Source organism: Mastomys coucha, unplaced genomic scaffold, assembly GCF_008632895.1.
Source record: "Mastomys coucha isolate ucsf_1 unplaced genomic scaffold, UCSF_Mcou_1 pScaffold12, whole genome shotgun sequence".
NCBI lineage: Eukaryota > Metazoa > Chordata > Mammalia > Rodentia > Muridae > Mastomys > Mastomys coucha.
Genome location: NW_022196894.1, coordinates 88,536,692 through 88,562,739, shown reverse-complemented (window position 1 = coordinate 88,562,739; position 26,048 = coordinate 88,536,692). Strand labels below are relative to the sequence as shown.

The window sequence follows — 26,048 nt, the reverse complement described above, 5'->3', positions numbered from 1 at the left end:
AAAAAAAAAAAGAAATGTTAATCTAGAGTTTCTTCAGTTCTAAGAGATATTAAGTAATTAAGTAGAGTCATTTTAACTTGTTTGTTTCTTTATTGTTTAAATGGTTTCATTATATTATATTTGTATATGTACGGTATACACTAATCATATTCTCTTTCATTGTACATTTGTTTATTGTTATAAACCTCCTAAAATACATACTTTTTTTATTTGTATCCCCCCATCCACATACATTAAATTTGGAAGCTATTAGACAAAGACTTAGAGTAAGTCTTAGAGCAGTGAATAGCTATAGTTTTGTCTCATGAGGAATTGAATAGATTCACAGGGTTAGGGTGCAGTGATCCTTGGCCTTTGCAGTGTCATCATGTAGATGTTAACCTAGAAAGAATGGCCCCGAAATACAGTCTTGAATTAAAGTCGAGGATCTATTTTAATAGAGCCTTCACTCTATATCTTGATCCATACTATGAACTAAAAGCCATTTCTTGATGGTTTAAGGAATAACTTATGTCTGGTTTTCATGAAAAATTTCTAGGATGGAGATGGCCACAGCTCATTAGGAGGTTGAATCAGGAGACTTTCAAAAGTTCAAGGCCTGCCTGAGTGCTCTGTAAGCCTTGGTTCACACAGCAGTAGGACAAGTGGAGCTTGATTGACTTGCCTTCTGTTTTCCCTCTACTGCATAACCCTGGAGTGGGGCTCCTGCTGTCTCCTTAGTCAGTAATCCTGAAGTGAAACTTAGAGATGTATACTTTCTCGTCCTTTCAAGAATTCTAATGTTCCTATCTCAGGGTTTCTTCAAAGTACGGTAGAGTGCTTATGGCAAGGCTGAGAAAGAAAGCAGAAGTAGGCTTTATTGGATGAATTTTAAAGGAAATGAAGTCTGGCTCTTTATACGGTGATGATGAAGTAAAATAGAGTTTTTGTTAAGTTGTGCTCCAAAAGAACTGGGACTATATTGGCTGGGAAGGAGATAGAGACAGAGCTCCAAAAAGGCTTGGGATCATACTGGATTTCTTTGTAGATATTAATCAAAATCATTTATCTAAATGAACTTGTTTTGTTTCTGTATATAAATGAATTTTCCTATCCCTAGGCCAGTCATTTAAACATGAGTTTTGTTTTATATTTATCCATAAATAACAGATTAATTTTTTCTCATACTTTTTGTTTTGAGAGTGGAGTACACATACAAACCTGTCGTGGTGCACGTGTGGCAGTCAGGATGGATTGCAGGATTTAGTCTTCTCCTTTCACCATGCAGGGCCTGGGGATTGACTATGCATATTGACGCTGCGTTAGGTGTGGTGGCAAGCATCTTTACAAGTGAACTGTCTTGCCAGCCCTGCAGATGTTTTACAACATGATGTAGCTTTCATGTCTTGTTCTCCATATTTAAAAATATATGCTTAGAAGGGTTGTCTTACAGATTCTCTAAGTTAGTTGTAAAGTCAAGAACAAATTTTATCTTAATATAATATTGCAAGTTTTGTTATCTCTTTCAGGGAAAATATAAAACAGATAGTAAAACTTCTTGCAAGTGTTCGGGCTTTGGATCATGCTGTATCTGTTGCAAGTGACCACAATGTGAAAGAAGTCAAGTCTCTGATTGAAGGAAAATAGATCTGAGACCAAAAAGTGTTTGCTTTGCTGCCATTCCCAATGTGTAAATTTTGTATATATGTAAAGTTTCTTAAACTGTAATATACTGATTCTTGTTTTAATACAAAAACATTATATTAATACCGTGTCCTTAAATGTGATTTCTTCAGAATGAAAGGAATTCAGATTATTTTTAGGAGTCTATGGATGTTTTCCTTACTGCCTGTCATATTTTGTTTATGGAAGTATTTTATATGGTCATTAAATTAACTTCTTTAAGTGTCCTCTATAAATGATGTGTGTTTAGGGTAAATTGTGTAATTTTGCATATGTGTGTGTGTGCACATACGCGTGTGTGAGCGTGTGCGTGCATATAAGCATATTTATACCACCATAGATTTTCATGCTGGAAATTTGCGGTGTTTTCTACAGAGGAAGCTCTTTAACAGCAGGATGTTACCCAATAGCAATTGTCCTAGGGAAACACTGCACTGCTGCAGCAGAAGGGCTGCCAGGTGATGGACCTTCACTCCCACTTTGACTAGTGTTACTGTCACTGTAGCTTGCTGCCTTAAAATGGAAACTGAAATAAGACTTTGTCGTTGCGTGAGTGTGGACCTTCTGTGAGTCAGCCTTGGAGGCAACTGTGGGTCTGAGCTCTAGGTAAGATATGCAATAGTTTGGGGTAGGATGTCAATTTAGTTTTGACAGTAAACCCACAAACTAACTGCATGGTTTAGGCTGAATGTCCTTTCTCACTATCTTCTTCCTTGCCCAGCCTATAGATATGAATTTCTATAGTCTATCCTGTTTTGAATCCCACATATGTGAGTTATATATGCAATAAAGAACATGCCTTGCTGATTAGATACGCCCAGACAATTTACTATCCATGGAATTCTGAAATGTTTATACCACATTGTAAATACTCAGAGAAACTTGTTTTAAGGTTAATGCTTTCTGATTCTGTGATTTTCAGAAGAGAAACATTTTGGAAATTCAGGACTATTGTTTGATAAATATATATGTAATTAAGCTTTAGCCAAGCATTAAATTAATTTTTGAACACATCCTTTGTTGTATTTTGCTGGTGACTAAGTTCAGAGCATACATACAGTGGTTCATACGGTGAGGATGTTAACAGGCCAGTGTGTACTTAGATAGGGCAGTGTCAAGCTCTCCTTTCTTCATCAATGTATGTATGTATGACAGGAGTATGTCTTATCTCTACATAGTCATTATAGATGAGGAGGATTTTTTGTTATTAATCTATATTGGCTCCTAAGGAGAATTTCAGAGCACTCATTCTTATGAATTAAAACAAATACAAATATGTATTTGAGCCTTAAACTGTTCCAATCCCATCAGTATAAAAGCATTCTTCCTATATCCAGGTTTAGTTATTCTTTGGATAAGCTCTAACTGCCTATGCTAACATTTAGGAACAGGCTTTAACACTAATCTAGGAGTCTGATGCAAGGTGAATGGAGGACAGAACTGCATAGAGAAAGTGCTCTCTATGTCTTGACCAGGTAGTCCTTCCTAAATGAGTAAAGAGCACTAAAAATGGAATTCTCACTTGCCACAACACTGTTACGTACTAGTTGAGTGTCTTCAAACAGTTATTCTCTTGCGTGCTGAAGGTCAGAAATTGGAAATAACTGTCACTAGAGTCATGTATCTTAGAAAGTTTCTCACCTCAACATACAGATTCTAGTGGCTTCTGGTGTACCTTGGTTTGTCATAATTCTCCAGTCTGCCATTTGTCTTCATGCCACTACCTGAGGACCTGATCCCCCTCTGCTTCCTTTGTAAGGGTACCTGTGATTTCGTCTAGGTCTCTTGCATAAGCACAACAGTCTACCAGATATCCAAAACTTTGTTAGATTCTGTCACCCAATCATCTGCCATTTGCTAGCTACAACTATCAGGGTCTTAGCATTCTGACAGCCTCACCATTGCTCAGTTTCAGTCAGCACGGCATTGGCTTCTCTGCAAAGCTTTAGACTATGTCCATACCACTCAAGTATTTTGAATTAGTTTACTATAGACACTGGTTCACTAAAATGTGCAGCTATTTTGATGTGCTGTAACAGTAAGAAATGGGAAAGGGGCATAAGGAGTGTTCAAAGGTCACTAGTATGTTCTTCAAATCTTGGGCATATTTTATAATTAAAAATGTATTTTGAAAGGACTTGGGAAAGCTAAGACCTAACACTGCTGCTTTAGCTTAATTTGAAGAAAGACATTGTAACACTGAAGCTTGGACCTCCACTTTCTTAGTTCAGAAAGCCAAGAATAGGCAGAAGGCTTGCTTTAGAACGCCCTTAGTGCCATAATCCCACCTTGAAAGGGTTTATGGCATAGTCTCACAGGGATTCTTGGTGCGAAAAGAATGATGGGGTAAGTAAGTTTGATTACAGCTCCACTTGGGGTGATTTCAATTGTCATAAAAAGGTACATCCCTAGGGCTGGGGATGCCCTCAGCTTGTAGAATGCCTGCCTGGTATTCATGAAGCTTTGGGTTCAGTCTTTGTCACCACATGACCAGGTATGGCTGGCACACTAGCCTAGGCTCTGTGATACTTTGTCTCAAAAAACAAGTTACCTCCAAGGTACTACAATTCTGCGGCCAGCTCTCCTGAACCCTTTTTTATTGGTGTATGTCATATAAGAAAATCCCACTCTCAAACATTCCTATTTAAAGGACTGTCCCCACCTGAAATGGACACTTCTTGGGAGGAAAATGACTAACCACAATTCACAGCAAGCAATTTTTATTGTAGCTTGTGGTTACTGTAACCACAACAAAAAGCAAAAGTTGTTCTAAGGAGACTAAAAAGATCTCAGAACTGAATCCAAGTGTGTTTCTCCTTGGCTGGAGGTGGCTTCTCTCATGTTTAGTTTGCTTTTAATATTTTAAAACTAGGCTGGATTTGTCTTCTCTAAAATAGAGAAACGTTGAGTCACATGACAGCATGTTAGAGGAAATGGCTTTGTGCAATACGTCATATTTGTGCTTTTGGGAAGAAAGTAAAAAGGGGAAGAGGCTAGGGGAAAGGAAAGGCAAATGGGAACATGACTGCTATGTTCCTCGGATTTTCACTTCCTTCCTCCCATTTCTGTCTCTTAAGTATAAGCAGAATAGTTCTGCTGGGCACAAATTATAGGCACTGTCTCCTTTAAAAAGTTAATATGCCCTTAGTTATAAAATTCCACGGCTGGCAAATCGACAGTGACAGCCATGTTTTGTTTAACTGCCTGGAGTTCCTGGTTGCTGATTTCCTCCACTCTCTGACTGCATTCAGTTGAGCACTCTTCCATACCCCTGGAGCTCTGAGAACACACTGGAACAGTCAGGGAACAGTCTCCTGCTGCCTCCCTGACGACAGACACCATGGACAGCTCTCCGGGAGCTACCCAGCCCCCGCGGGGGTGCAGACCGACCCCGCCTTTCACTCGCCCATCGGGTCCGCGGAGGCGGCAAGGGGTGGTCCTGATGCCCGACTCAAGCACGAATCAACTCGGGCTCCCCACAGCTCTTTCCTGCAGTCCCTCCCTGTCGCCCGCGGGGAGTTCTGTGCTAGAGGGCTCCACGCGAGGAGGCCGGACCCTCCCTCTGCCGGCTCCCCTGGCCGTGCCACCCGTCCACTCCCGGGGTGACTGAGGCTTCACGGACCCAGGGCGCAGCTGCCGCAGGAGCTGAGTGGCCGGCAAGCGCCGGGCTCGGCAGCACGGTCCCGCGTGGGCGGAAACGGCTCCGCCCCTTCACCCCAAGGGGCGGGTCTTCCGCCCCGGCAGCGGCGCAATGCGGAAGAGCTGGACCTGCTGGAGCGGAAGTGACGCTTCGGGCGGCTGGAGCGGCGGCGGCTGCGGGAGAAGGAGGAGGAGGAGCCGTAGGAAGAGGTGAGGCTTCGGGCGGGCGGGGGGCGGGGAGCGGCCCGGATTAGACCCCGCGGCAGCCGGCCGGCCGGGCGGGTGGACGCTTCCTGAGCGGTGGCGGCCGTCGCTGCCGGGTCGCAGGCGGTGAGAGGCGGCAGAGGGCGGAGGGCAGCGGATTGTGAGGGGACCCCGGGCGGCGGGTGGCTGCCGTGACAGCGGCTGTCATCCTGCGGGCGGGCGGGAAAGAACCCAGTCAGTGCGTAATGGAGGCACTGGACTGCCCGGTGCCTCCGTTCACCCGGCTACCCCGGAACTCCTCGAGTGGCGGTGGGAGCCAGTCGTCACTGTATGCTGCGTGACTGGGCCGGAGGCGGCGGTCACCTGTGTGGCTTTCCCTGCCTGCCCTTCGCCGCCGCCCTGCAGAGTCCGCGGTGCGATAATCCCTTTCCTCCCCGAGCCCCTCGGGAGCTTGAATCAGCTTGGTTATTAACCTTCCATCCCCTCGCCTTTTCCGCCTAAGGATCAGCTTGAAGTTTCCCTTTCCAGTAGTGACAAATCGTGAAGCTGGAAGCTGATAAACAACCCCAAATGAAAATACGCTCCAGCTTTTTCCTTTGGGGAAACATAAATTAAATGGGAAATTCACCTTATCCAAACCAGGACCAACGGTGCCAAAATCCTGCCTTGCCTTGCCTTGCCTTGCGGTATCTTGAGAACTGGAAGCGTTTCCTTTTGCCTTTTGGTAAAAATTTGGTGACGCCTTATCTTTTCTGAATAAATCGTTCACCCCTGAGCTTCTCTTTTTCTCTACCCAACCCCCATCAAACTTGTCAGTGAGGGACCTCAGGACATCTAGCAGTCCTAGCAGCAGAAGGAAACCTCAGGTGCATTGGCTTGGTTTTCACAGGGCTGCCTCTGAAGAAAGGAGAATGGCGTTCAGCAAAGGATTTCGAATCTACCACAAATTGGATCCCCCACCGTTCAGCCTCATAGTGGAAACTAGGCATAAGGAAGAATGTCTCATGTTCGAGTCTGGGGCTGTGGCTGTGCTCTGTAAGTCACGTGCTTTAACCTGGCTGATTATGAGCTCTGTTTTGGTTGTAACTCGAAAGTTCAACAGCATATATATATATATATTTTTTTTTTTCCTTGAAAACCTTGTAACTGAATTTTATCTTATGGATTTACTTATGCTTTGACTTAATTTGAATGGAACCTTATTTTCTGTGAACTCAGACTGAGGTTTCATAGGGCAATGGCAGTACAGGGCGCTGCAGATTTTCTGCTAGGAGTTTGTTTTCCTTCTGTTCTGCTTCTACAAGTTTATCTGTTTGTAAAATGGTGTTGAAATTTTGTCTTATCACATTAACTCAATAAGACAGCTTGCATGTCCTGTAATGCACAGAATTTTTCGGGTCAGATTTAATTGGAGTGGTATGATCTATTATAGGTGTCTGTGCATCTTAGGTCAAACCTTTACTTATTTATTATTTATTTAGGTGTTCTGGGTGCTCATGTGTGATATTGGTGGGTCAGATTCAGGGCTTTAGTCATACTAGGCAAATGCTGTACTATCTGGTTCTCCAGCCTAAGCTTTTATATCTTTAATAAGAGTTGCAGCCGGGCAGTGGTGGCACACGCCTTTAATCCCAGCACTTGGGAGGCAGAGGCAGGTGGCTTTCTGAGTTCGAGGCCAGCCTGGTCTACAGAGTGAGTTCCAGGGCAGCCAGGACAGAGAAACCCTGTCTCGAAAAAACCAAAAAAAAAAAAAAAAGCAAACAACTCCTAAGAAATTTCATGTAACATGTTATTGATTTCTTGTTATTGAAAAATGACCTTTATTTTAAAGAAAAAGACTACTTATTGTACCACAAAAAAAAATAATGTTTGGGTAAATTTGTGGCAGATAGATGAAAATAAAAAGACTGACTACCATTGTGCTTCTTTTTTTTTTTTTCCATTTAGTCATTTATTTGTGTGTAGTTGGAGGAAAAGTAGAGATCAGAGGACAGCTTGTGGTAGCTCCTCCTACTGTATAGGAACTAGGGACTGAAGTCAGGTCTTCAGGCCTGATGGCAAAAGCTTTTTACCTGCTGAGACATTGAATGAAGCCTATGCTTCATTCTTAGTATAAGACTAGGGTAGACAATCCCAGTTTGGGATTGTCTCAAGTATTTGTTTTAAACAGATTTTCTATTGATAACTACTTGTTCTTTTATTATTATTGTTGTTGTTGTTATTATCATTATCATTTTAACAGTCTATCATAGTTATAGCCCGGGCCTTCATGATATAGCCAGTGCCACTGAACTCCAGGTTTCCCCGCCCCCATCTCCCTCGTGCTGAGAATGCAGGTGTGTACTACTGTGCCAGGTATATGCAGAGATGGGGAGTGACCTTAGGGCTTCATGCATGCTAAGCAAGCACTCTGCCAATTGAACTACTTCCCCAGCCCTCTGTTATATTTTACTCAGATTATTTATTGAAAATGCTTTTTGGACTTAGGAGATGGTCAGTTGCCAAATGCTTGCCATGTGAGCATGAAGATCTGAGTTTAATTCCCAGCACCTTCATGAAAGCCTGGCAGAGCATTACCTGCTTATAATCCCAGCACTGGGGAAGCAGAGACAGGAAGGTCACTTGGGGCTTTCTGTTCAGCTGTTGTAGTCAAGTTTTTCAGTTCTGAGTTTGGCATAAGAATATTTCAAAAAATAATGTGGAGAGCAATAAAGGAAGATGCTTTATTAACCTCTGGCCTTCATGCATTCACACACACACACACACACACACACACACACACACAATCATGTTTAAAAGACATATTTACTAATATATGCCTTAAATATTTTAAATATTGCTCTTTAGACTCAATAAGAGCATAAGATCATCTACATATATGATTTTTATGTTGGTTCAAGTATAACCTGACTGAAACAGTAAAATTTTATCCTGGTAGGGAATATGATAGTGACATAATGAACAAATCTTTAAGCAAAGACTAGTATATAACGTGTGTCTGTATTCTTGGTGTTCCCAGTAATATGTTTTAAAGGGAGAGACAAGGGGCTAGATACAGCCCAAGAAAAAGTCTAAGTAATATTCAGTATGAATGTCAGTGGTTTTATTAAAGTTTACTGGTTATGTTTTAATAAAATGAAAAATGCCATACTCCAGTGTTAATCTCCATAATATGTTTTCATACTGTAGATGTGCTTATACTATTGAATACTGAAATAAAAACATGAGGTTGGAGGGGATTGGCTAGTAATGTAAAATGTTTTTCAGCTGCTTGTGTTTTGGTTGACATTGCCTGATTTATTAAGGTTTTTCTAGATACAGTTACAAATAGGAAGTCACTGTAGAGCTTACAAATTATGACTTTATCTGTTGTTTTCAGAATTTTTTCTGTGTGTTAACAAAAAAACTAGGGCTGGAGAGATGGCTCCGCCGTTAAGAGCACCGACTGCTCTTCCAAAGGTCATGAGTTCAAATCCCAGCAACCACATGGTGGCTCACAACCATCCGTAATGAGATCTGACTCCCTCTTCTGGAGTGTCTGAAGACAGCTACAGTGTACTTACATATAATAAATAAATAATAAATCTTTAAAAAAAAAGAAAAAACTAAAAATAATTATAGTTCTAAAACTTCTAGTAGTTCTTAATGCCAAATAATGGTTTTTAAAAGGCTCAAAAAACATCTCTTTGGTTCATTAATTATGAAGTGGAATAACATTAAAATATTATCTTAACAATATGTATTTATTTTCAGTGCTGGGAATTGAACCTAGGTACTATGTGTTAAGCATTCTACCACCAAGCTGTAACCATAGCTTAATTGTTTCTTAATTTTGTTTGTCTTCATTAGATTTAAGCATGAGATTAATTCTCAGACAGCACAAAAGTTTGAATACTGCTTCTCTCTGTAAAACATAAATGGATACATATTCTCTTGGATATGTTATCTTTTCTATAAACTCTACAGCAACACTTAAATATATTTTGATTTGGCTTTTAAATCGATACATAAAAATTATACATGTAGCTACAACCTGTGATGTTTCAATACATTTATACATTATATAATGTTGAAATGGTGTTAGACATTTGCAATTTGTGGTGAAAACATGCAAACCTCTTTATTCTAGTTTTCATAAAATATACAGAAGTGTTAGATAAATTGACTTATAAAATTAGTTAGGTCTTAGTGTTATGTTGCCTATCTGTAACCCCAGCACACTCAAGGCAGAAGCAGAAAGACCTTGTATTTGAGGCTACCCTGGGCTACATAACAATATCCCAGTCACACACACAAAAACTAACTTGGCATTTAGTTTGGAGTGATAGCAGGATAGATGTTGTCCTGCATAATAAAACAACTGACAAAATTTCAAAAGCCTGCTGCCCTCAGGGACTGTGTGGAAGATCTGGGTGTGTCCTCTTTACTGTCACTGTCCCCACCTTGAGAAGCCTCAGGGCATGCTGCCTATCAGTCTTCAAGAAACTTCTCTTGAGGCATTTTATAAGTGTGGCCCTGTTTTCTTAAGACAGAATTCAAACTCCTCTGCCTGTTTTTCAAGGTCTTCCTTAATCTTACTCCACTCTTTCTGTTCAGTGGTGATCTCCTTCCAAGAGACTAGTATCTTCAGTATTCTCCCAAAGTAGTAGGAACTGATCAGTCTTCATTATGTTCTTATTAGACTTAATTAATGTTTAGGGTTGGTTGGTTGGTTTCTCACAGTGTTTCTCATACTTTAGGCTAATCTCAAACTTGCTGTATAGCTGAAGATGGCCTTAACCTCCTGATCCTCTAAGTGCTAAGCCAGTGTGTCCTGCTCTGAGGCAGTAGTTTTCTATGCCCAGGCTGCACAGCAGAACCATCTGGGAAGGCTTCACAGATATGGATACCTGGGCTCCTGTACTTACAGCAGAATGATAATTTCTGAGCAGACCTTACATGGGCCTTGCTAGTACACATTTATCAGATGATCTTTTTTATCTAAAATAGCCATGTTTTCAAAATTTTAATGCATATGATAATCATTTTCTTGAAGCTCTCAGGCTGAACCAAAAGATAATTCTCCCATGATACTTTCAGTACAATGTTTTCATATCACATGGAACTGTATGCATGTTTCTTAAAGTTTCTATCTCTAATGCTTGGCACATATGTTACTCCTGACTGAGGGACACATAGTTACTAAGTGTTCCCTTAGTAACTAACCTACATTGGAAAGTTGACAGACTCAAAGTTGTCCTCTGTTTCACAGTGCAGTATTTAGGGCTGAGGAGATGGCTCAGTGGATAAAGTGTTTGCTGAGCAACCACAAGGACTGAAATTTGGATTCTAGCACCACCTAAAATTCAGACTGGGTATGAGGTGGAGAGAGGAAAACCCCAGGAACTGACTACTGGCCAGTCAGCCAGCTCAAACAGCCAGCTCTGGGCTAAGAGATGCTATTTAAAAATAAGGTAGGGAGTAATAGAAGAAAAGACCCAAGCCAACCAACCTCTGACCACACACACAGGCACCACACACACACACACACACACACACACACACACACACACCTGTGTTTTGTATGGGTATTTTTGGCATTGATGGGGCAATCCCACCTAGGTGTCACGCAGCATATAGGCAAGTACTCTGCTACTAAACTGAACTACATTCCTTGCCCACTTTAATTTTTAATTGACATAATAACTTGTCTAGTTTTATGGGGCACAATGTGGTATTAATTAACACAAGAGTTGTTAATTTACAAGCAGGACTGAGATATGGGGGGTTGCTCAGTGATACCAACTGTGTGTGAAGTTTTGAATTCAATCCCAACATTGTAAAAACAAACACCAAAAATAAAGTGAGCAAGTAAAACCCAAAAGATAGGATTGCAAGATGGTGCTATAAACTCTTAAGATGGTGACACTAACTCTTAAAATTGAAGCCTTTGTTCATTTTGATATCATATGCTAGTATAAAGGTAAAATTAAATTATTTTCAGCCTTTTAAAATAGCATAATTTGGGTCATTTTCAGGCTCAAGTCATATATTTAGATACATGTAAGTAGACAGCAAAACTATAGCACTGAATTCTGGACATGGCTTTACTCCCAAGATATACGTCTGAGTTTTCTTTCTACTTATTCTTCATATTATAGTAGTGAGAGTCATAACGCTCCTGCCTATATAAAACAGCATAGTGTCCTGCAGTCTCATGTTTTAGAAAGCCTGTAGGCCATAATAATATCTGCGAAGTCTTCAGTAGACTCAAGCAGTGTAATTTTGTTTTAGCAAAAGGGTCTTACTCTAGCTAGCTTGGAACTTACTGTATCAAGCTCACAATAGTCCTCCTGCCTCAGCCCTAATTGCCAAGATTACAGCTAAACAATAAATATTTAAACCCCAATAACTTTAGCTGTTGTTCAAACAAAGTAATGCAAACAAGTAGAAACTAATTTATCTTCTTCATAAATAACCACCGTTGTTTATTAATGGTCTGTGCATGCTTAGTGAGTTCCAGACAGCTTTTACACCTTGAAAGCAACTGGAGTGCTACCATCCTCATCCATTGTTCCCTGCTGATTTGATTAGGAGTTGCTGTTTACCACAGGGACTACTGGATACCTTAGCTTCACATAGACAGGGATCACAGAATGGATACCCTGCAGTCATGAGCTCTGAACCACCTCAGGCTAATAGTTTACCTGGTATCCAGTATATGTTGAAACCCTAGGTGTTTTCTTCAATTTAAAATATCCTTGTTGGTTACAATGCCCTGAGGCACCTCTTCATGCAATTCAGGAGATGTGGCAGTCACGTGCTTTATTCCTTTCAATTTTCTTAGTTATGCTTTGTCCATGTTTTCCAGATGTGGAAAGTGCAACTTTAAAAGATTAAATCTTCAGCACAGCCCTTCCATCTGATTGTTTTTCACTGTGGTTGTTTCTGATGTTGAGGGCTGATGGCTCTTAGTTTCTGAATAGGAAATGAGGAGCAAAACACCAGGCATGGGGCTAGAGACAGGCAAGGGGCTCTGAGGTTAAGAGCACAGGATGTTCTTCCAAAGGACCTGGCCTCAGTTCTCAGCACCCAAATGACAGCTTTCAACCATGTGTTAACTACAGTTACAGGGGATCTGACACCCTCTTCTGTTCTCTACAGGCACCAGGTATGCACACAGGGCACAGATATGTATTCAGGTACAACACTCAAACATATAAAAATAAACTTAAAAAATTGCAAATGTCCTTTCTCAAAAAAAAAAAAAAAAAAAAAAGAAAGAAAGAAAGATAAACCCATAGAAATGCTCTCAGTTAAACGTGAAGTTGGGGGCTGGCGAGATGGCTCAGCAGGTAAGAGCACTGACTGCTCTTCCGAAGGTCCTGAGTTCGGATCCCAGCAACCACATGGTGGCTCACAACCACCCATAATGAGATCTGATGCCCTCTTCTGGTGCGTCTGAAGATAGCTACAGTGAATTATGCTGGAGCGAGCGGGGCCTGGCAGAGGTCCTGAGTTCCAATTTCCAGCAGCCACACACATGATGGCCCACGATCATCTGTACAGCTACAGTGTACTCATACACATAAAATAAATAAAATAAATCTTTAAAAAAAAAAAGTGAAGTTGGCAGTGTTTTCTAGTGAGGGAGTTAATAAATTTGTATGTTGCCTATAAGCTATTACTACTAGTATGTAGAAGTATGGTTAGATTTCACCTTCATCCATTAAGAACACAACTGTTTTACTGGGCCAAATGGAATGTTACCCTGTAGAATTTTGGATGCCAAGTGTAATAAGCAATAACAAGCAGTGCTTTTTTTTTTTTTAATTGCCAAATGCTGTCAGTCAACATGGTTGCCCTTTAGATAACTTACAGAATCCTATTTTTTGGTTAAAAAAAAAACTAAGAAGAAGTGACTTTAGAGTTAACTTTTAAAGCATTAAATGAAATTTAGACTTGTTAGTACTGCTTATGTTAAGATTCTGAAGATTTTTCTTTTTATAAAAAACGTGGAATGTACATATTTAATATAAAATAAACAGTAGTTTTAATACCAACTTAAGCTGAAACAGCCCAGGTCCTCCAGTCTGAGTGAGGAGCAGGAATAAGAATGGTAAGACCAGGTCAGCAGTTCTCAAGTGCTTTCGTTCCTTCTTAACTCTTCTGTGGGCAAGTAAAAGCAGAGCTAGAGCCTCTCACTGAGCAGCAGAGCCCATAGATGGCATGTTGTTACATGACCTTGGATCTATCCAATATTGTTTCTTGGCCTGAAACACAAATAGTCCAGAAATACACACAAGACTTTTGCTTCTTACTGTGATGGAGTAGTAGGACCTAGATTTTTCCCTCCTATATGTCAATAACAACAGCAACCTAAAGGAAATATAGAAAATGATTTTCAGATATTGAAAAACAAGACAGGTTACATACGTACAAGGATGCTACTTCATTAAAGGAGCAAAATAACTCTCAACTAAATTCTTCTTTGGTCCTACATAACAAAGTTTAAGACTCCAAAGGATCGGCTTTTGGTCCCAAATTACTGTTTTCCAGGAATTTAAGTTTTGAATAACATATCTAAGAAGTTTAAGAAAAACAAGTGTGTGTGTTTATCTATCTGTATGGATACACACACAAACACATACCCCAAAAGTTAGGTTTACATGATACATGTATATCATTCCACCCATATTCACATTGAAAACTAGTATATATGCAAAGAAGCAGAAAATATACTTCTTAATGAGGAGAAAAGCCAATCTGTAGAAACAGATGTTAATGTTAGTAAGGGACATTAAAACAGCTTTGATATAAATATATTCCATATGGTCAAGAAGTTTGTGCGTGTTAACAACATAAAAAACATGATTCAAATGAGTTATTCAAACTGAAAATAACTAATGACATTATACACTGATAGGAACCTTGTATTTAATACTATAGAAAGAGTGGTTGATAAGCTTAAAGACCTAGTGATAGAAATTGCCCAAAGTGAAATATACAGAAGGAAAAAAGACCAGTATAAGTAAGTTGCATGGGTGAGTTATGGAACAGCTGCCAAACATGTATGTGCATTTGGAAGGAAGAGGGAAGAAAATGTTTGAAGAAATGACAGTTGACAATTTCTCAAAGTTGGTGGATACTGTCAATCTGTGCATCCAAAAAGTTAAATGAACTCTAGTTGGAAGAAACATGAAGAAAGTTACACTGTGATACAAAATGTAAAGGCTATTAAATCAGGTCAGATGCGGAGGAAAATCTTTAAAGCAACTCAGAGTAAAGGGAACCTGTGTACACAACAGAGTAAAAAGAGTGATCTTGAGCTTTTCCTTAGAAGCACTCCAAGGGAGAGAACAAAGAAACACCATGTACTGAAAGGGGAACCAGAACCAAATGACCCACTTGGAACCCACTTGGGGCTCTCTGGAACCACTGAAAAAAAAGAGGCTCTCCACACTTTCAGATGTGTGGAGGGTAGCGGAGAAATGGAGTTGCTTCTGCTTTCTGATAGTTTGCTGCAGTGAGCTCTGAAGCAGTGCCATTTTGAAGGAAACATAAGGAGTAGGAGAGACACTGAGGTGTTTAGTGGACTGTTAACCCGGATAGCCATGTATCAAGAGTACTGAAAAGAACCGTGGCCTGACAAATTGCACATTATATTTTGATTTGCTTATTTGAATATATAATGGTTATTAATAATAATTTGTGTTTTATCTTTGTGTGTGTATATTGATTTGTCTGAGATGTGGTGTCTCACAAACTGTAATCCAGGCTGCACAGGTCTGTAGCTCATTGAGCTAAATTATGGTAATTCTCTTCCCTCAGCTTCCTGAGTACTGGAGTTATAACATGAGCTCCCATATCTGGCTTGTGTTTTATTTTTTGTTAGCTAAAACTGAGATAGACAAAAACAAATATATTTCCTATTGTTATTCTCTATTAGCATTCCATTATATTAAATGTTATACCTTTTAAAATAATGTTCCCCATCTATAGTCTTCCTATATAGCTTAATATATAAAATGTGTCCCTTATAGAAACTAGTGCTATTATAATTTGTGGGTTACCACGTTCTCTAGTAGCCATAGTATTACTGTTGTCTTTTCAGTTGCTTTACTATAAATATAGACTAACAGTCTCTTAATTTCCTGTGGACCACATGTGAATAGACAGGATGAATCTTATAATGAAGTGGCTTTCTGGCTGCTTGTTCATGAGTGCTCACTAGTTGTTTGTCTCTGGTCAACACTGAAAATGTATCTTTCACCTATCTTATTTAATGACTCTCTTGGAAAATGTGATTGAAAGCATGGTTGTTAGATTCATAGATATTGGAAGCTGCATGGGATTGATACAAAGCTGGATTGTGGAGAATGACACCATTGGAATCCAGCATGTTAATTAGCATGCGGTTTAGAACTCTAATATTAGGACTAGTTTGTTGTTGTGTGGACTGAGACCAGAGCCATGTAAATCTACCATAACCCTAGTCCTTTTAAATTTTTATCTTGAAACAGGTTCTTACTAAATTGTCCACACCTGCCTTGAACTTTTGATCCTACTGTCATAGCCTGCTGCTGAAGAAACTAGATTGACAGGCATTTGACCATGCCTACCAGTTTGCTAGGATTTAACATTTGTTTGGTTCTTGTTCATTGTCCTGTCAGGAACTTAGACTCTGCCAAGGGCCTAGTGCCTAGTAGACAGATACTTTGAAGGAATAAAAGTTATTTTTTCAAAAGCGTTTCTAATATTTGGATGTATAGGTTATATAGAACAGGAATTTGTTTCCTGTCTTTCATGTGTAGTTTTTTTTTTCATTCTACCAAAAAAATCTTTATATTCTAAGTTTTTTGTTTTATGTGTGATGAAATGGAAACAGGCTTTACTGCTAGCTAGTCATATGTTCTTGGATGAATCAGATAATTACTAGTCTTTTTCTTCTGAAAATGAGAAGCTTGGACTACATGATCTCTAGCACTCTCTGGAGCTTCAATACCAACGTGCTATTTGCATGCAAATAGGCTGACCACAAATTGCCATCCATGCAACCACAGGCAAATTGTGATTCTAGGAGCAGGGTTCTAATTTGCAACCTCAGCCTCTGCGTTTTTGAGACTGAATCTTGACATGTAGCATAGTATGTGGTATGTAGCATGGAACTTTGTTTACCTCTGCTGGCCTCAAACTCAAAACCCTCCTAGCTCAGATTCAGAAATAACCAGAATTACAGGCATTTTGATCCCCCTTTCTGTGCTTTATTGACCGACAGATTTTTGCTTGGTCTTCTGCTTCAATTGGAGAAGTAAAATCTAATCCCAGAATGGAAGGTTCGAGCCACAAGAATATTTTCATTGGATAGCAGGGCCTTCTTGAATAGTTTTATTATCTAGTTTGAATTATCATAATTCATTAAAAATTAGAGAAGTTCACATTTAATTTAGTCTTTCAAATGCCTTTTAATTTGATACAAGTAACTTAATGTTCTGGTCTAGGATAACGTACCAGCCTTCTTATTTGCTGTTTAGATGATAGAGTTATGATGAAGATGTGATTTTATGCATCATAAATATTTCAGCATGTGTTTTTAAATGATCTGGGCTGAGTGGTTTTCTATTAGTAGCTTTTCAGATGTAAAAGTCTTACTTGTCTTGAACTCTCTAAGAGCCTCATGCTTTAGTCTTTTAAGGCTGGGGATGCAGGAGTGTACCATGAGACGTTCTCTGTTCATTTATTAAACCTAATTATGTCATCATCAAAGACATCTGAAAATTTAACAATGGTTCTAAGAATACTGAATATATAGTTAGCATTCTGATTGTGTCCTGATGCCTCAAAGATATCTTCATGAGGATAGATGTTTTTTGCACTTATCTTGTTTAAAATTCTGTTCATACCTTACTGCTGGGTATGATTCGAAAGCCTTTAGATATTAATGTTAGTGACTCGAAGATACATTTAAAATGCAGATGCAAAAGTAGTGAGCACAGGGGAGCTACATCTGTGCATGAGATGGGTCTGTGTGTGTAGAGACCCAATGCTTAAAGCATAGAAAAGGATTTACATCCAGTGAGTGACAGGCTAATTGTGGCATGGGGAGAAGAGTTGTTCCCTTTAAATAAACCCTTGTGTGAGTGAGTTACTGTTTATCCCTAATATATATGGTGGCAGTCATACTTTAGAAACCAAGATTTGCTTTTGCTTAAGTGTTTTAAATACATGAACTGCAAAGACACAGGCCTGGTTACCTTAGCTGAACTACTGAAAATCTTGATTGGCTCAGAGTCACTCCTAAAACAATGGGCTTCTTAGGAAATCTTACCCACTTGTGGTTAGAAATCGGTAAAAACTTGTAAAAAGAGGTTTGTTTTTCCTAGTGCTTTGTTTGTTTAATAACCACCATCAATAGAAAAGAAAACAGGCAGCCTTCTGCACAAAAAAAAACAATTTATCTTTCTCAGGAAAGCACAGTGGATGCTGGGGCAGGAATGTGAGCTGTGCTTGTATCACCTATCTTTCCAACCTTGATTTCCACTCATTCTTTCCCTCTGTTCCTCTGCTGCTTCATGAACTGCACTGTTCACACCCTGGTCGGCAGTTATTTAACAGTCCTGTGTTGTCCTCATTCACCTTCCTACACTGCCCCTCGCCCCCCTATCTAAGAGGATTTGTTGAATGGGATCTTATACAGAGAAGATGCTGGAATTCTTTCCTGGGAAGGAAAAGCTCTTTGTAAAATGTGTTGTTTTAAAGTTAGCAAAACATGTCCTTTTGTGCTGTAAGCTCTTGGTTTGTTTTGCCCGAGAAATGAATATCTAGTGCAGCTGGGATGCTCAGCGTCTGTTAGGTTGGTATCACACTTAGGTATGAACAAATGAAGCCTGGCTTTATTTGCTATTAGTTGCTATTAGTTTCTATTAGTATACAAGTGACCGAAATACAGAATAGAAAGAAAGATTTACTTCTAATTGAGTGATATGGGCAAAACTCCAGGAAGTGACATTTTGCTAAGAAATTGAAGGATGGATAATAGTTGAAAATAGGAGGATGACTAGTGGCTATTCCAGATGGAGAGGACACTGTAGACAGAGGAAGAGAAGAGCGTGCAGGACAAGTAGCCAGCAGATGACTAATTTTGGCTGAAGCCTGGTATACCAAGAGGTACCAAGAAGGAAAGGAAAATGGGAAGGATTGTGCTTGGTATTGTCAAGGGCTGCCCTCCCTTTTTAATCTGAAGGTCATACACATAATCTTGATATGGTTTAAGTGGTCTTATTTCAGATAATCTTTTCATAGGTGAAGATTCTTATATTATTTTCTAAAATGGGATTGTTGGGAAAGTGAACAGTGATCATGATTAGCCTTTATAATCTCTTTTGGTATATTTTACAAGGTCTCATAAAATAAGAAAATCTTTTTCCCCACTTAAAAGCAATGTTTGAGCTGCATAACCTCAGCTCTCAGTAGGCTGAGGCATGAAGAGGATGAACTCAAGACTAATCTAGGCTACACAATAAAACTCTTTGTCGGGCTGGAGAGATGGCTTAGCAGTTAAGAGCACTGACTGCTCTTCCAAAGGTTCTAAGTTCAAATCCCAGCAACCACGTGGTAGCTCACAACCATCTGTAATGGGATCTGATGCCCTCTTCTGAAAACAGCTACAATGTATTTACATATAATAAATAGATACATCTTTAAAAAAACTCTCTAAAATAAGTTATAAATGGATAATAGGGTATATAAGATTTATCCTATTAGTGCCATTTAGACATATTTATCTAAATTTAGGAAGATGAAACAATTTTAAGCATACAAAAAAGTTGAAGCTCAGTAAAATAAAATGTAAAGAGGATATTTTCTCACCTATGTGAGGGTAGGTTGCTGACATGATGCCTTACTGTCCTCAGATACTTTACTGTGTGTTTCCTAGACATCCCCTGCATAAAGGCACCCAGCACTCTGCATTGCTAGTGCTCAGACCCTGTTCAACTCTAGCCAGTAGTTCCATCCATTTATGATGAAAAGACCCACTCAGATTTGTGTAGTTTATTTAAAAGTCAGGTATTAATCTCCTCAACTCTAGAACTCTAGTCTGACACTCAGGACCTGGGAGAACAGTTTTTATCGGATGTCCCTCCTTGCTGTATGGAGCTTCAGCTGTTGTTCACCTTTGACAAAGCTATTACAGAAGCTACACTGGTCTCTTCCAGTCAGGTGACAGCTTTAAACTGCCTTGTTAATGTTGGTATTCACTTTGATAACAGGTAAAGGTAATCATTTACCAGGTGTGTCTTACAGACTTGATTTCCTTCGTGATTGTTTTGAGGACTTTGAGACTATATAAATACCCCTTTCTTTGTGGAACTTCTAGTCTGTAACACTATTATTTACTTTGTTGCTTGTATTCTACATTTTTCAGTACCATTGAACATGTAACAGTGGAACCTATTCTAACTGCAAGAGCAGGAAGTAGGTAGTTCTTTCAGAGTCTCACATTGTACCCCTGGGACTAGCCTGCAACCCTGTGGAAACCAGGTTGACCTGCCTCTGCCTCCCCCGGGGCCCAGAAAAGCTCTCTTCTCTCTAATGCTGGCTCCTTAGACTTAGACAGTTAGTAACTGATTTAAGCCAATTTCCTCATGTCAAATGGAAACTGTAGCTTTGTCCTTGGGGTACTGTAAAAATTGAATAATGCACATAAACACATGGCCTAGTGTTAGTGCCATAATAATCGCAGAGATAATAAACAAGTCCTTTAGCTGCAATACCATTTTTAAATTGCTGGTAATAGCTTAAGAGGAAAACAAAAACTCATGGCAGTAAAAATGTAATCTCATCTATTTTTTATCAGAGAGGGCAAGAGCACACTCAGGAGATAACTCTGAAATACAAATAACTAAGTGGCGTGGCATAGGCTTACATGTTTTAGAATAACTCTGAAATACAAATAACTAAGTGTATTCAAGCTAGATGATAGTGCAATAGAAGGATGGTCATTGGGCCTGAGAGACAGTATTTATTTATTGTGAAACTGAGAAGAAAATAGTTATGAGAAGAGAATATTTATTTCATGATAAGTTATATTTATTTCCTGATAATATAGGTTACAGAGACATCATATGGGAAGAGATGACTGAATACTAAATTACATTTTCTTTTTTCACTCTTGCTGGTTGTGGTCATTGAACCTAATGATGATTGCTGCTGACACTAATACATCAGTAATACCTGCATTCCTATGTCAGCAATATTATTTTAAATTCACACAGCACGTAGCCTGTGGGACTCTGTAAAGCAGTCTGACTTGGAAACCATATTTTCTGCCATGAGAAATTCAACAATTGTTTTGACCATCTGCTTTTGGGTATGAAGAATAAAAACTTAAAAAAAATAATCCTCTCCTTGCAAGGGTTAGGTAAATGCTCTGCCGTTGAGATCAGCTCCCAGCCCCACCCACAGTACTCTGAATGAGAAGTGTAGCAGTTAAGGAAGGCCGCTCTGCTTTCCTTTAGAAAACAGAATTTGGGTTTTGTTGTAAAAACTTACATTTGAATTGACCATTAGATGTAAGTCCTGTAAACACATGGAACGGTATAATGCTAGGATAACTAGGCATGTGGAATAAGATATGATTCCCCCAGCATGATAAAAATCTTCCCCTCTGGTTACAGAAAGGCCCACACTTCATAATGAACATATTAAAAAATGGTGATGGTGTTAGTTGAGTCATTTAGAGAGAGGCAGGTGGGGAAGTGAGATACTTTGTGGAACTCTGGAGAAGAGCTTTAAGAATCCAAGGAATTGGCATGGAATCTTGGGTAAGACGTAGGTTGAGAAGAGCCTGTGTCAGCAGAGAAGATAGACAGAAAATGAGAGGTCGCAGCAATCTGCTTACTTGCTTTCCTAGAACAGCATACAGGAGTACTGCCAAGGGTTCTGTGGTTGTGGTAGGGGCAGAGGGGAGGGAGAAGGCTAAGTGTGATGAGGACAGGGAGACTTGTGACCTAGCCAGCCGCTGTGAACCAGGGAGAGGTGGGACAGGGAATGCTAGATGTGGTTTATTTTCCTTTGCTTCTTTATTATATCTTAAATGTGAATCTGCTAAGTTTAGGAAGGTTTTTCCTTTAAACCACCAGGATATTTTTGTTGTCTTTTGTTTGTTTGTTTGTTTTATCAGTAAGGCTACCGTGATAGCCTGCTCTAGTGAAGTTATAGTCTGACTTGAACTCATTAGCAAGTTTGCCTCTGCCTTGGCTTAGAGCAAAGGAAGTGAGGGGAAGGACAGTGAAGACTGCCCCACTGCCATGCTAAACCTTGTGGTCAATCAGGGGCTTGCAGCATTTACCTGTTTATTCAGCTTCTGTGTTCAGGCACTATTCCAAGTGTCAAGGATAAAAAGGTGAGTAAAGTAGGCTATCAACAAGAAGACACACTCATTAGATGCTTGGAATTATGTAACTCCAGCAAGAAAGTTCTTCAACTAGGTGGACAAAATACCTAATGTAATAATTACACTGGTGTTAGGAGAGAACACCTATATCAAACATGGAAATACTGAGCTGATGCCCACAGAAAGCCTTCATCCCTATGTTTTAGCATCCTTGATACAGAAAGGTATTCTGCACATTATCAAGAGTAATGTAAATACCAAGCGAGAGCCAAAACCTTTATCCACAATGGTGTCCAGCCTGTAAGGTATGCTAGCGTAATGGTGCTTGTAGGAGTAACCCACCGACAAGTGATTTGACTCAAGGATCACTTTACAAGGTGAACTTAGACCTGACACAGCTTGAGTGGTCAAGAACCAGAGACTAGGTAGCCGAGGGACATAAGAGAAAACCAAGTAAAGCTGGTCTAAAAACAGAGAGAGAGAGAGAAAAATGAGAAAATAAATAGATAGATAGATAAATAAATAAATAAATAGGGAAAAGTATCACATTTTGAAATTTTGTTTCAAATCTGGCTTTATAACTAAATACATTCTAATGTTTTCAATTATTATTTTTAATAGCATCTGCAGAAAAGGAGGCTATTAAAGGCACATATGCCAAAGTACTGGATGCATATGGACTTTTGGGAGTTTTACGATTAAATCTTGGTAAGTCAGTGTGGTTCATCTACCTTTTCATTTCTGTTTTTATAGTTCTGAAGATTAGAGAGACTACCTGTATATCATTTCAGACCCAATATTTGAGCCTTAAGTATTATATACCTTTTAAATGTTCATTAGGATAATCTTTTTAAATATTTTTATTAACTGAGAATTTCATGTAATGTATTTTAATCATATTCAATGCCCCCCAACTACTTTCAGATCTATCCCCACATCCTCACCCAACAAACTCTCTCTCTCTCTCTCTCTCTCTCTCTCTCTCTCTCTTTCTCTCTCTCTCTCTCTCACTCACACACACACACACACACACACACACACACACACACACACACACACACAATCTCTCCCTGTCCCTTCCTCCCCCATCCCTCTCTCAAGCCTATGCATTGGTCATCCACTCTTGGCTGTGGGGTCTATTCCTGGTGTGTGATCAGTATATCAGAGATCACACCATTAAAGAAAACAGACTATTGCCTTTCCTGGCAGCTATCTGACTCAGTGGTTAAGAGTACTTGGTCTTCTTGCAGAGGACCCAGGTTTGCTTCCCAGTACCCATATAGTAGCTCACAACTATATATAACTTCAGTGTATACATGTAGTATACATAGATTCATACAGAGAAAATGCTCCTATACATACAATAAAAATAATTAGGCTAATCTTATATGTTTCTTTCCTATATAGACTTGCAACAGTTTTAGAATCCAAGAACAGTGTTTTGTTGATATACATCAGCAGAAAATGAAAGCATTATCTTTCTTTTTCTCAGTATATTAAGGAATAGGTGTCTGTGTGGGAAACACACTGATTCCCCTAGTGTATTGTAGGAAAGGCATCTATTTTAGATTCAGAAATGTCTGCTATTTAATGTTCTTTTTTAAACTTAAAATCATTTATTCTTACGTGTATGAGTGTTTGATACACATCATGTATGTCTGTAAAAGATGCACACGTAGCCCACTGAATTAAGAACAGGATATAAGATCCCCTAGGACTAGAGTTCAGACAGTTGAAAGCCACCATGTGGGTGCTGGGAATTGACCTTGGGTCCTCTAGGAAGAGCAGGACTCTTAACCATTGAGCAATCTCTACAGTCCTGACTTTATATTACCATGGTCTTCAGGGTAACTTTTATGATTAGCAGTTTGTATATAAAGGTATGACATGATGTGTGGTTCAGAGACTAGGCCTCATCCATGTTTTAATGGTCTGTGGGTCAGTAAACTTGTGTTACCATGCATACACAACATGTGGTTTGCTTCCTTGATGAAGTCTAACTATGAAATTTTTTTTTTAAAGTAAGTAAACTAAAGTATGGATTTAGTTATATAGCAGGTTTTCACTACGATTCAGGTACTTTTCTTATTGTGTGCTGCCAAGAGTTGATGGACTCTGCTTTGAGCAGCACTGGCCTATCAAGTGGAGATTTACCCTTGTTATTAATCTGTCATATGCAAAAGACTGTATTGTTTTACTGTTTTTGTCTTAAGTAATCATGAAATAAATGTTTTAATCCCATTTCATAGGGGATTATATTACAGGTTGGTCATGCTAGCATACCCAGTTTAGTCTGGATGATAAGTAAAGAGCCATTATTCAGAGCTATTTCTGCCTGAGCCAGTGCCTCTGTTGCTAACTCCTCATTTCATAAGATTTTTGTTGCCATTACAAGAAAAACTTAAAAATCCTGGTGTTCAGGAATTAGGTAGGGCTGCAGAACGAACCCCAATATTATTCCTTTGCCACAAAAAAAGAAAGGAAACAAAACCACACAAAGTCTGAAAGTTTTCACGAGCCAGATTGCACAGTAAATTTTCACTAAGGCCTTGTTCCCATGTTCTGTCATCTTCAACTTACTGATTTACATACCATTTTTAAACTTAACCATTTACAACCAACTTGGACATTCACTATCTTACCTGAACTTCCTGTCCATCAGTAAAGTGGTAAAGGCAACTTTTTGTTTTATAAATTTTGTAACCTCAGATTAAATATAAAAATAACTTTATAAATATGACATCTCATTAATGTTTTAGTGCTTCACATACTGAATGTATTTAGACAAGATTTTTTTCCCCTGGAAAAAAAAATACCTGTAAACTTAAGCATATTGATGAATAATCAGGATGGCTAGACATAGCGGTACTCACCTCTAATCTCTGTGTGTGGTAGGTTGAGGCCAGAGGACTAGGAATTCCAAGACAGTTTATGCAGCAAAGAAAGACTATCTCAAAAAAAAGAAACAAAAAAATTATAATACAAGATTTTAAAGATAGAAACACAGGAAGAAGTCAGAAGAAACTATGTAACTTGAAGCTAAAAGCTTGAACACATTGATGTTCTATCCAGTAAAATCTTTGGTGTTTTGCAGGTGACACCATGTTGCATTATCTGGTCCTAGTCACTGGATGCATGTCTGTTGGGAAAATTCAAGAATCTGAAGTTTTCAGAGTTACTTCCACTGAGTTTATATCACTTCGAGTTGATGCTTCAGATGAGGACCGCATTTCAGAAGTACGAAAAGTTTTGAACTCAGGAAACTTTTACTTTGCATGGTCTGCATCTGGAGTCAGCTTAGATCTGAGTCTAAATGCACATCGAAGCATGCAAGAGCACACAACTGACAATAGGTTTTTCTGGTGAGTCTGTGTTATTTTTCTTCCTTTGTGATTATTTACTCTATGATAGCCCAGAGATTTGGGGCATATTGTGCTCCATGGTGGCTGTTTCTGGAGAGAACAATGGTTGGAAATGGTAGATGAGTGTGTACTTTTTCCTGCCCTGCACCTGCAGCAGAGCATGGGCACCTCGATGGAGCTGCCATATGGGATGAAGCACTTAGATGCTCTTCCTGATCTGGGCTGAGCCATGCTTACATCTGAGAACCACTCCTCTGTGGCATTTGTAATGTAGGTGTCCCTCGTTCACTAGCTTAGTTCCAAGGTCTCATCTCTGACAGGATCGACATTCTAAGCAGCACTTATTTTCCGTGTTAAACCTGTGAGTAGCTGATCCCCTTTCTTTTTTGGTACTGGAAATTGGACATGCTTTGTGCATAGAAGGCAGCTGAGCATTTCTCTGGCCTGAATGGATGATCTTGGTGTGAGAGCAGCAGGCTCAGAAGAAATACTGCACTGGGACACAGTCTAGTACTTCAGTTAACTAAAACTTGGGTATGCAGGGGATGTTACATGATGCTGCTAATGTGCTATGCTATAGGCAAGCACAAATGGTGAGCAGAACACATCAGACTGAAAGTTGTGTGGCTTTATTGTAGCAGACTGGATTTCAGTGCTTCTAGTTATAGTGCTTCTGTTGCCTGTGACCAGCATCAGTGGTGACTTCTCTTCAATGCAGATAGAAATTATATTTCCCCATATTAACACACATTGTAAGGCTAAAGCCCCCAGGACAGTGCTCTTGACCTGTCTTGGTCTTCAGAGTC

At 39.4% G+C, this 26,048-nt stretch overlaps 2 protein-coding genes across 6 annotated transcripts in view; both read left to right on the top strand.

Annotated features, from left to right (window-relative positions):
* Positions 1-2,675, top strand: part of Paxbp1 (PAX3 and PAX7 binding protein 1) — a 30,091-nt gene extending 27,416 nt beyond the window's left edge. Inside the window, exon 18 of the mRNA XM_031364375.1 lies at positions 1,509-2,675. Within this exon, the coding sequence (XP_031220235.1) occupies positions 1,509-1,626 (118 nt within the window). The 3' untranslated portion in view covers positions 1,627-2,675. The remainder of the gene's footprint in view (positions 1-1,508) is intronic.
* Positions 2,676-5,390: 2,715 nt separating this feature from the next.
* Positions 5,391-26,048, top strand: part of Synj1 (synaptojanin 1) — a 73,891-nt gene continuing 53,233 nt past the window's right edge. For 4 of the 5 annotated variants that reach the window (XM_031364371.1, XM_031364368.1, XM_031364370.1 and 1 more), the window contains exons 1-4: positions 5,391-5,511; positions 6,395-6,540; positions 22,502-22,588; positions 24,975-25,242. In XM_031364371.1, the coding sequence (XP_031220231.1) occupies positions 5,414-5,511; positions 6,395-6,540; positions 22,502-22,588; positions 24,975-25,242 (599 nt within the window). In that variant the 5' untranslated portion in view covers positions 5,391-5,413. The remainder of the gene's footprint in view (positions 5,512-6,394; positions 6,541-22,501; positions 22,589-24,974; positions 25,243-26,048) is intronic. The other variant, XM_031364373.1, reaches the window with a different exon arrangement.